This window comes from Phoxinus phoxinus (genome assembly GCF_949152265.1).
Source record: "Phoxinus phoxinus genome assembly, chromosome: 8".
NCBI classification, from domain to species: Eukaryota; Metazoa; Chordata; class Actinopteri; order Cypriniformes; family Leuciscidae; genus Phoxinus; species Phoxinus phoxinus.
This window is the reverse complement of record NC_136883.1, coordinates 4,308,345-4,320,192: the sequence shown is the minus strand read 5'-3', so window position 1 is coordinate 4,320,192 and position 11,848 is coordinate 4,308,345. Positions and strand designations below refer to the sequence as shown.

Genomic DNA, 11,848 nt, shown 5'->3' with positions numbered 1-11,848 from the left:
AAATTAGAAAATGAGAATACCTGTTCTTGTGTTTGAATGTGTGTGCGTTTGGCAAGAGTTTGGGAAGAAAATGTGAAACTACAGAAGAAAAAAAAACACTTCGTCTGACTGTGTTTTCCTCTTCCAGACGTTCTGTTTAGTCTGCAACCACAAGCTCTAATTCTGGCCACCGCCTCTCCTTCCCATTGCTTTAACCTTCTTTAGAGAATGCAATTAAACTAAATAGTTTGTGAACAGACTGAACCAACCTTGAAGACAAGCAATGGTACAAACATCTGTGCTGTACTGGGAAGGAGAACTTCATACCAGACCGACGGAAGAATGCAAAGTCATTCCTCTTATGAACACGACTCTAATATAGTGCGTCTCTCTCCAGATGCGTTTTTTTTTTTTTTCTTAATCTCATTCTTTCTCTTGTGTCTGAAACAGAAAGATGAGCAGAGGCCTTGCTGCGAGCCGGGAGAGGAAATGCCAGTAATATCTCTTCTCTTCTGAAGATTTACATCAGAGAGAGAGAGAGAGAGAGAGAAAGAGAGGATGAGTGTTCTCTTCTGGATGAAGTGTTGGAAAACATTAGACCTGAAAGAAGACCCTCACTACACTATGACTAACAGATGAGGCTGTGTGTGTGTGTGTGTGTGTGTGTGTGTGTGTTTCCCAATAACTGATGGATAACATTAAGCCTTATTATCCTAAATTAACACTATTACCACAACAAGAACAACTGTGCAAATACTGTTGGTAAAAAAAAAAAAGAAAGAGAAAAAAGAAGTACACTACTGTTCAAAGGTTTGGGGTCAGTAAGCTTTATTTTCTATGGTATCAATGCTCTTATTCAGACATTTATAATGTTACAAATATTTCCATTTCAAATGGATTCTCGAAAAACTGCCTCGATTGGTTGATCAACTACTTCTCTGACAGGGTTCAACGTGTTAAATCTGAGGGTCTGCTGTCTGGACCCATTGATGTCTCGATGGGGGTGCCACAAGGTTCGATTCTCGGGCCAATACTATTCTCTGTGTACTGTATATCAATGATGTTGCTCTTGCCGCTGGTATCTCTCAGATCCACCTCTACGCAGATGACACCATTTTATATACATCTGGTCCTACATTGGACACTGTGCTAACCAATCTCCAAAAAAAGCTTCGATGCCATTCAACATGCATTCTGGGGACTTAAGCTGCTCCTAAATTCCAGCAAAACTAAATGCATGTTGTTCATTTGCACACTGCCCGTACCCGCCAACTTGACTAGTATTTTGACTCTGGATGGATCTAGACTGGATTATGTGAATACCTACAAATACCTAGGTATTTGGTTAGATAATTCACTTTCCTTTCAGTTCCACATTAACGAGCTTCAAACCAGAGTGAAATCTAGAATTGGCTCTTATTCAGAAACAAAGCTGCTTTCACTTATGCTGCTAAACAGACGCTGGTAAAAAGGACTGTTCTACCAATTTTAGATTTTGGTAATGTCATTTATTGAACTGCCTCTACCTCTCTTCTTAAAAGGTTAGATGTGGTCTATAACAGTGCCATCCGTTTTGTCACCAATGCCCCTTTTAACACCCACCATTGCGATCTATATGCATTAGTGGGCTGGCCCTCTCTACATATTCGACGCCTGACCCACTGGTACTATTTTATATATAAATCAATTCTATCAAAAATAATAAGAACTTGGTCCTTTATTATAGATTATGTTACACCAATTGTTATATATTGATATTGTTTATTTTATTGTCCAGAAAAATTGCATTTTATTTTATTCCCTTGTGTATTTAATGTGTAACTATTTGTTGTCTTGCACCTCGCTTTATCTTGGCCAGGTCGCCGTTTCAATTGAGAACGTGTTCTCTAAAATGCTGGGTTGTTTTAACCCAATTTTGGGTCAAATATGGACAAACCCAAATGTTGGATCAAAAATGCAATTAAAATATTTAACCCAATGGCTGGGTTTGTCCATATTTGACCCAAAATTGGGTTAAAACAACCCAGCATGTTTTAGAGTATGTGCTCACCTGGTTAAATAAAGGTTAAAAAAAAAAAAAAAAAAAAAAAAAAATTAGCACATGCTAAGAAATTATTTTTTCTATTAAGATATTTATTTTGTTAAGGAAAAATGACAAATGTTTGAATGTTCTACCTCAGATTTGTGAAATGTTCACATGTTTGGCAAGTGTTTGTCATGATATGTTCTGACAATAAAGAGTTTAATACACAATTAACGCTCTGGTTTCTACAACTTTCACTTAGGAGCAAAAAACTGCCTTTAAACTTGAAAGAAATAAAGATTTGACATTTATCATGATAATTATCGATATCGACTGATATAAATATATGGTGATGGTCATATCGCCCAGCCCTACATTGAAGTATTTAGCTTTGCATCAAATGAAGGCATTAATACATGAAAATAGAAAACTGTTATTTTAAATTGAAGTAAATGCAGACATTGTAAGCAAAAGAGACGTCTTACAAAAATATAATAAAAAAAATCTTACTGACCCTAAACTTTTGAACGATAGTGTGTATTAACACATTTTTTTTGGATGTATCAATTTCAGAAAAAAAGAAGAAGAAGAAAACAGACTGAAATATCGTTCAAAAATATGAACTGAAACTGCACTTTTAACAGACTAGACAAACTTTAAAAGAAGAAGAGCAAGTTGAGCAAATATGTTTTGACTAAAGATCACAACAACAAAAAACTTATTTGGGAATAACCACCAGCACAGATTATTTGTTCAGAAATAACAACAGGATGTAGTATTTCTCATAAAATCAAAATAATAATAAAAAGGAGTCTACTTTTAAAAACGATAATAATCCTGATCCTCACTTTTTATATCTGTTCCTGTGTGTGTGCGTGTGTGTGTGTGTGTGTGTGAACTCCTCAGGTGGAAACTGTGAGAAATCATCAAACACAGAAGCAGATTGATGCTCCTCAGTCACCACAGAGTCTAGACAGCAACAGAGCGCTCATTCATCTCTCCGTCCTCTTTCCTCCGCAGGCGACCGAGAGCTCTCCAACAATACAGCGCTCTTCCAGATGTCTGATGCACAGCAAAGTAGCAAACATCGCGCAATTCATTCATCTGACATCAGGACAGTCATAATATGCAAATACGGCGGCCTATGAAACACACTTGTGAATTGTAAATCAACAAAATATCATATTTCCACATATTTTTGGGTTTGCATGCACAGTTGAACCACACGCACACACACCTACACAAAGTACAAGGAGAAACAATGTTGTTTGTTGAACACTGTTACGCAACATGTGGCCACAATTACTCACTGTGTGTGTGATTCACTTGTTTACTACTTTATACCAAGGGCCGGGTGTTCTAGCTAGAAATAACAATTTCTTCAGCCTTTTGATAAAATATTCTTGATGTTACGGAAGAGGATTAGGGCCAGGCAATAATAAAAAAATAAAACCATCTCGAGATTAAAGTCATTATAATGCGAGATTAAACTCGTTAAGTTTCGAGAAAAAAAGTCGAAATACAATCTTGAGAATAAACTCATTAAATATCGAGAATAAAGTCGTTGTGTTGCGAGAAAAAACTTGTTAAATTTCGAGAAAAAAGTCGAAATACAATCTCGAGAATAAACTCATTAAATATCGAGAATAAAGTCGTTTTGTTTCGAGAAAAAAACTCGTTAAATTTCGAGAAAAAAGTCGAAATACAATCTCGAGAATAAACTCATTAAATAGCGAGAATAAAGTCGTTGTGTTTCTAGAAAAAAACTCGTTAAATTTCGAGAAAAAAAGTCGAAGTAATTGTGAGCATAAACTCCCTACTGATAGAGGACATGGCAGAGTTAGATCCCTTAGTCAATCTATATTTTTGACTTGCTTGCAGTAACAAGAATAGAACATGATCTAGGTCGGCTAGGTGTTTTTAGAAGAAAAAATCAGTCCAATTTGCGCGATGTACTCGCTTTTGTCCAACATGAAATTCATCGAGGTTTCCCAGGATACCATAAAACGCATTATTTGTTGATGCTCAAGGTGTGGAATTACGACGAAGGAGACGCTTGAGAAGACGCCACTTGCGCTGGCCCAAATGCACTCTGGCATATGGACAGCTATGATAAATTAAAACCGTACAGCATTGCAATTAGCTGTAGGCTATATGGTTACAGTCGTTACATTCTGTGGATGGAGGCGTACACAACCAACAACGATTAATAATGCGTCTTGTGGTATCCTGGGAAACCACGAAACCTCGATGCGGTTGATATCAGTATGCAATGAACACTGATTGAATGCGTTATTCTCTACATTTCATTTCGACTTTTTTTCTCGAAACACAATGACTTTATTCTCGAAATTTAATGAGTTTATTCTCAAGATTGTATTTCGAGTTTTTTTCTCGAAATTTAACGAGTTTTTTCTCGCAACACAACGACTTAATTCTCGATATTTAATGAGTTTATTCTCGAGATTGTATTTCGACTTTTTTTCTCGAAATTTAACAAGTTTTTTCTCGAAACACGACTTTATTCTCGATATTTAATGAGTTTATTCTCAAGATTGTATTTCGACTTTTTTTCTCGAAATTTAACGAGTTTAATCTCGCATTATAATGACTTTAATCTCGAGATGGTTTTATTTTTTTATTATTGCCTGGCCCTAATCCTCTTCCGTATGATGTTAATGCATTTTCTTTGAAAATTTTATTTTTATTCCAGAAGAACAATATAATCATTATTTGACAAAACTCATTCATAAATTTCAAAAATAAGCCTTGTCCAATGGTGTGACCATCTGAGTAACATTCCTAACCCTTAAACAACTTAAATAAAATCAATCAATAAATACAATTAAGTATTATTTAAAAACTTAAAATTTTAAATTAGTGTATTTAAAATAACACGTACACATTTTTTTACAACTTGATTGTAGGAAATTAAAATTAAGTATTATTTAAAAACTTGTTCAATACTTTAAAATTAGTTTATTTAAAATAACATGTGCACATTTTTTTTTAGAAATTGATTGTAGGAAAGTAGAAGTTGTAAACACTCTTTGGGAAACGCATAAAAAGTGCATAATTACATATTTAAATTAAATACATTGCCCAGTCCTACTTTATAGAGACCAATTGATAAATAGCCTACTTGTTTCAATGAATACATGAAAATCAGTCACAAAACAACACAATTTTCCAGGACACATTCTTAAAACTCTGGCTTGTGATTCATGCGTCCAGCAGGGGGCAGCGTATCAAACGACAACTGGTGTTCAAGACTAATTCAGGAAAAAAAGGCATTCTTCACCAGCTCGGCATTCCGGAGCGGGATGTTAATGCTCTGCCTGATCCCAGAATGAGAGGCGCATGTGTCCCCTGACGCAGCTGTACGATGAGGGCATGTGCACACACTCATGTGTGTATGTGAAAGAGTGCGTTTGTGAGCTTAAGCCAGAGAAAGTTTGTTCTGAGGGGAAGTGTTGACTATATTTGGTATCTGTGTGTGTGTGGGTGTGTGTGTGTGTGTGTGACTATGTTTGTTAACAGAAGGTGTCCGTGTGTAAACAGCACACAGAACAGACTTTGTACACACTGAATGAATCTTTCACCTCTGACTCCATAATGAAGGCTTTCACAAACATACAGAACTAACTAACATACACAGAAATATACTCTTACCAAACACACATTCTCACAAAAAAGCATGTAAATGACGATTCGCTAGTACAAACACAAACACTCATGCTATGAGTCACCCGTGTTGCTACATGCTGAAGTCCAGACACACTCTCCACACACACACGTACGTGAACGCAGATGCTAATAGCTACACAAGCTCAATTTCGTGCGTCACTACCTTTCGAAATTTGTCAGAACTCGAAACATAATGCTGGAAAAATACGTGTTGCATTCTCAGAGTTGCGCTATTGCAACATTAGCTTAAATGTCTTTTTTACAATCTCAACGTTAATCTTGTTGTGAAACTCAGCCGTTAGCAAGGTGCGCTGTCATTATACAGTACGAGAAAATAAAAGGGCATGTGGCATTAGAACAACACCAGGGTGGGTAAATGATGACTAAATTTTAGGTGAACTATGCCTTTAAGGACAGGAACAAAAAAGGGTTTAATCCAGAGTGATTATACTTAAAGGTAGGTAGGTCAGAATTGTCTAAAAAAACTTTTATTCAAATTTGTTAAAACTGTCTTTATATACCAATACATAATTAAAATACAAGTACTCTGAAATAGAGAGTATAAAAAACTGAGTGACTCTAGTGTATTTAATCTTCAATAAACACAGCTCATTAATTCCATTCACTCCCACCTAAAAACGGGTGCGCGACTGTGCGCACGTGGGCAGAGCCAGTAATAGCGCGGTAGTCATGGCGACGGAGAGTGACAGTCGCGCAAGCCAATCACTTGTTTCGTCCCGGTAGGAATTAATGAGCTGTGTTTTTTGAAGATTAAATACACTATAGTCACTCAATTTTTATACTTTCTTTTTCAAAGTACTTACATTTTAATTATGTATTGGTATATAAAGACAGTTTAAGCCAATTTGAAAAAAAGTTCTTTAGACAATTCTTACCTACCCAACCTTTAACTAAAACCATTAAAAACATTGTTAGGTACTAAAATAAGAAATTAAATGAAATAAAAATAAATAAAAACTATATCAAATATATATTTTTTTTTATATAAAAATGACCAAAAACACCCAACAAAGTTACTAAAACTTTTAATTAAAATTAAAGTGAAGAAAAAAAATGTCAAAAATAAAAACTAATTCAAATTATCTAAAAAGATATATAATAGTATCTCAATTATACTAATATAACACTGGTTTAAACAAAGCAGACATTTCATGTATATCTAGAGAGGAGAGAGAGCGTGCACACACACACACACACACACACACACACACACAGCGGAGCCGATCGCCATGGAAACAGCGTATAGACTAGCTTTGTTGAGGTGTTACATAATCAAAGGGCCTCAAAGGATGATTAGGTCGTTCTTTCTGTCCGTCTTTCTATCAGCAACTCTCTCTCAGCAACAACACGTGGTCTGTTAGATCATCGGTTAAAGCGGCTTTTGCCATTTCAAGAAAAATGCGAATCATTATAAAACCGGTCTACACCCTGAAACGTAGACACGCTTGTGGTCGAGTGTGTGTGAGTGAGTTTAGGGTAGGCCAGATGCTTTATATTCTCTGAGGTCCATGTTAAAATACACAGATGAAAATATGTGAAATTTTTCAACTGAGCGCAAATATGTGCCCACAGTTATTCCTTTAATGTTAGAAATGTGGCATAAATTATGCCGGGCCCTACAGCTTTGAAGACAAAGAAAGAGAGAGAAACGCTAGTGAGGTGGAAGGAGCATGACAAACACACTGACAGACAGAGACGAGATGCTCGTGTTTGTCTTAGCCAGCAGTTTGCCATGAATGGATGCTGAGGTTTCCATGGCAACAACACCGCAGCTTCTTTAGTAGGCCGATATCCATGAGAGATTTGCTATATTCTTAGCGTATGTATTATTCGGCTGTTCTTCCTTTTCAATACACGCATGTCATGTGACTCTACGATATTCTGCAAGGACAGATGGACCGACACAAGCACATGAATGTGTCCAAATGCATCGAGCAGAGCGTCATTTATACGCTATTAGTGACACTGAATGGATTTTATAAAATATTGTTTTCCAAACAGGTTTTCTGGTCAGACAAACAGACCGACCCGGCCAAACTCACACCATTACTTTAAGCAAACTTAAAAAAAATTAATTTAATGAGATATTTTCACAGATATATCTTTGTGTTGGCCTTTGTGGAGCATCTCAATTACATTTAAAAATCAGGTCACTTACATGATGCTCATTTTTCTGTCCAGATCTATATATTTATTTAATACTACATTTAAAAAATCAATTATATATGCATTAAAAATGTACATTTTTATGTTTTTGGAGGGCAAAAAGTAAAAAAAAGTCAGGATGATACAACTATTCTAATATCATAACGAAGAAGAATGAAGTAGAAGACTTTTAAAAGTATCATTTTAATGGATAGTCAAGCATTCCCCAAAAATAATGCCAAACTATTTATTTAATAAGATTTTCTTTCCAAGACTGTCTTAAAACTGTTTGTCTGCCAAGTAAAAATGAATATTTAAGATCACATGTATTTACATGTATTCAAGGTGTAAGTAGGGGTGGGCGATCTGGCGATTTTATATCTGTATATATTTATATGATTTATATAAAATATTGATTTTGAAAATGTCCACGATCTAATCGTAGAGATCGTGACTTTTTATGTCCTCGTAATAATGTTCAAATACAGAAATGTGGAGACGCATCTGAACCACACTTCAACAGCAGCAGGGCTGAGCGATGAATCAAAGTTTAGTTTTGGTTTCGATTTTGACTTCCAACGATTATGAAACGTGATAATCAAGATAAAATTACCATTGTGCCGCATGCAGTACCTTTCCTTTAAAGCGGTGTGCTTTCGCCTCTCCTTAAAAGCCTAAACTTAGCAACCAAATCAGTCAAATGGTGTAACGTGACTGGCATAAAAGCTCTTAAACCCGAATGCAAACACTTGCTGCTGACATTAATGTTAAACAAAAGACAAAGACAAATTCCCTCACTGCTCTCTACTGAATAACTTCAGTAGTTTTAATAAGAATCGATGTGTTTTTAATTCATACAGTGAAGACTATGCAGTGTTTTAAAGAACATACCCGTCAACACCCCGGGTTTACTGACTATTTTAACAACTGATTGTTTAATTGTGCAAATAGAGAAGTCAATAGGCTTGTCTGTCTGGATATTCTCAATAGTTCATCTCAAAATTGGGAAGATCGCGATTCAGATCGTGGATCGTGATTGTTTGATAAGATAGTGATATGAAATTTTGGTAAAAAAAACGTTGATTAGCTTTATCTTGGTTGATGATGGTGCACCACATGACGTTGAATTGAAACTTTTTTTTCAAAACCACATGAATCCAACATGAATATATTTCTAGAATATGTACATAAACAAGTTTTTTTTTTAAAGATGTGTCCTTTTCTTTATCACCTGATACTCTTATGCGTCACTGAGCATTAATCATTCTTTGGGAGTGAACGAATGCAAATGGCGTTCAGCAAAAGTTGGCGTGACCGTTCTGTAACTCAGATGGTTAGAAACTCTCCTCTTTGAGTCTCGCTGGCAGACAGCACAGGTTGTGTACCTTATATCCGGTGTGTGCGCGGCTCTTGTTGTGCGGTGTGGTGGAACACAGCTCGATGGCTTCGGGTTCATGAAAGATCACCGTCGGCAGCGGGTCCTTCCGGAGCGTCAGCACGTTGAGTTTGGTCTTAAGCATTGTCTGTAAATGCTGAGAAACAGAACATCTCAGTTTAGCCCACAGTTTGAACATTGTCTAACTAACACACACAGCTTCACAGGTGCCTCCGCTTAAACTTATAAAACACCACTTCCACAACCTGGACGGATGAATGAAATGTTTGTGCATAACATCCAAGGTACTCCATAAAGTTTATGGCACACTTGTGTGATATTACACAGACGTCTGTCTCTTTCAGACCACTCTCATTTTGTAAGAGTATTTATGTTTAATAAATACAATATGTGACAGCTCTGTGCATTTCCATCCAAAGTTGCGGATTTAACTTGTGCACAAAAATGGATTATGACATAAAACATTTGCGAATATAGCACAGTTTCCATCCCATGTGTTCAAAAGAATAATATAGTAACTTCCTGGGAAATTGGAGAAAAATACCTGTAATAAAAACAAAAGTTGCTGGATTTTCTAAATAAATTACAGAGGCGTAATTTATCAATTTGCAACAATAATATGTTCATACTCATAAGGCGTGTTCAGACCTTTATTTTGAAATAGCGATGAACGTGAAAAATCATGAAAGAATGGTAGAAACCTCAGTTTGTTTTCATGCCAAGAGTTCAAAAGATAGCATCCATTCATTGCAATTTTTTTAGAAAAAAAAAGGTCTGAAAATGTTTTAAATATAAAGACAAAAATCATAGATTCGCCATTTGTGATGTGGCAGCGAGCTATAATGCACATAGGTCTTCTTTTTGTGTTTCTTAGAGGTTGAATTCATTTCATAATCTGCCGAACTTCCAATAATTCTTCTGAATAGGAGGTCTACTTCATAAATTGTATGAAAATTGTAAAAATAATGGTTACGATCACTCAAACAACATATGGAAATGGAGGCGCCCTTATATGGGCAGTAATGTCAACTAGTGGAGAAGTGTGGTACTGCGCCCAAACTAAATCTCACTGAAAGATTATTTTGTTGAGATATCAACCTACAATTTTAAACACAACTTGTTCAGATTTTTGTCTTTGCTTTTTTTACATTTTTAGAGTCCAGCAGGTTTTGAAAATATATATTTTATATAAAATATGAATAATTACATTTTTAACATTGTACATTTTCACAAACTCAAACTTCTATAACTTTTTTTATTTCACTTCTACCCAAATCTGCCAAATGTCTTCTTTAAAACAAGACCAATCTTACATCTATATTCCAAAGCATTCTTGAATTACAACCATTTAAGTTCAGAATGTGCATTTTCATGTCTATAAAAAAAAAGTGGGGTGCCGCTTAAGGGATTAAATGGAGAAACAAAGATTTATGGGGCAGGGTGTAGAACTTGGCGAATGACGGGCGTTCAGATTCATCTCAATCTGACTTATCTGAGTCATAGTCATAGATGATGATTGAAGATTTTGAAGGGAGAAATATAGAATATGGGAAGGAGGGTGAACCGAGTCAGAGAGAGAAGCCGCATGTATAAATGCACCCTGAGCCCAGAATCAGCACTTTACAACTTTCTGAGAGAAAGAAACATTCCTGTGGTCTGAGGATAAAAGAATAAAGAGAGAGAAAAACAGAGAGAGAAAGAAAGGGAGGTCTGTTCAGGGGAGGGCGAGATGTTGAAATAAATCTGGAATTTTATTCATAATATTTTCACCGTTTAATTTTTATTCTCAGTCAGGAAGTCAAAAAAGCCCTTCAGACACTGTAGGAACCTGACTCTATTTACAGCTTATCCAACAGAAGACGTCTTCCATGAAAAACTGCATGTGTTTGTGTTTAAATGCTTTGTCGTTGTCATGTCCTCGCATGTACCAAATCATTTGTCTGTTTTCGTAAAGCCATAATAAAATGCATCTTGTAAAACACTGATAATTCAAACGTTTTGTTATGTCGACCTTAAACTTGCCTTCCTGAAATAGGAGATTGTTTTCCAAACTTTACCTCCTACAGAGCGAAGGGTTCCTCTCTAGAGAGAGAGAGTTTCGGAGAAAGAGGGGGACATTCTCAGACTTACATCCTCATTTCAGGAAGGCACATTTTCTCCATTTACTTGAACACTGGAATCTCATTTCTGTAACTTAAGCAAGTTTTAAGTGACCAGATCCACAGTTTCTCTTCTGTTTGCGGTGGCCAGCTCACAAAACATCTCCGTTTTTCATATGTTGCATGTAACAAGAACAATGCGACACAGAACTAGAAATCTCCCATTTTATTTATCAGTCATATTCCATATTTAATCGTAAAATGAATGAATATCCATTGAACTGTATATTATAATGTTGTGATGCTTAAATTCCCTTGCTGTATTTAAAACTATGGAACGTTTACACGGCGGCAATGATGTGCTAAAAACAGGAACGTTTTGTCGTTCAACAGACACCAATGTTATCAAAACTGTTCTTGTTCACACGGATCCACGAAAAAGACTAAAACTGCTGCAGTGTGCATGCCAGGCCAGTAGTTGGCGATGTCACTTAGTAA

The 11,848-nt window shown here is 36.0% G+C and overlaps 1 protein-coding gene across 1 annotated transcript in view; it reads right to left on the bottom strand.

Annotated features, from left to right (window-relative positions):
* pid1 (phosphotyrosine interaction domain containing 1) overlaps window positions 1-11,848 on the bottom strand; it is a 29,379-nt gene that overhangs the window by 4,830 nt on the left and 12,701 nt on the right. The window contains exon 2 of the mRNA XM_079620486.1: window positions 9,241-9,387. Within this exon, the coding sequence (XP_079476612.1) occupies window positions 9,241-9,387 (147 nt within the window). The remainder of the gene's footprint in view (window positions 1-9,240; window positions 9,388-11,848) is intronic.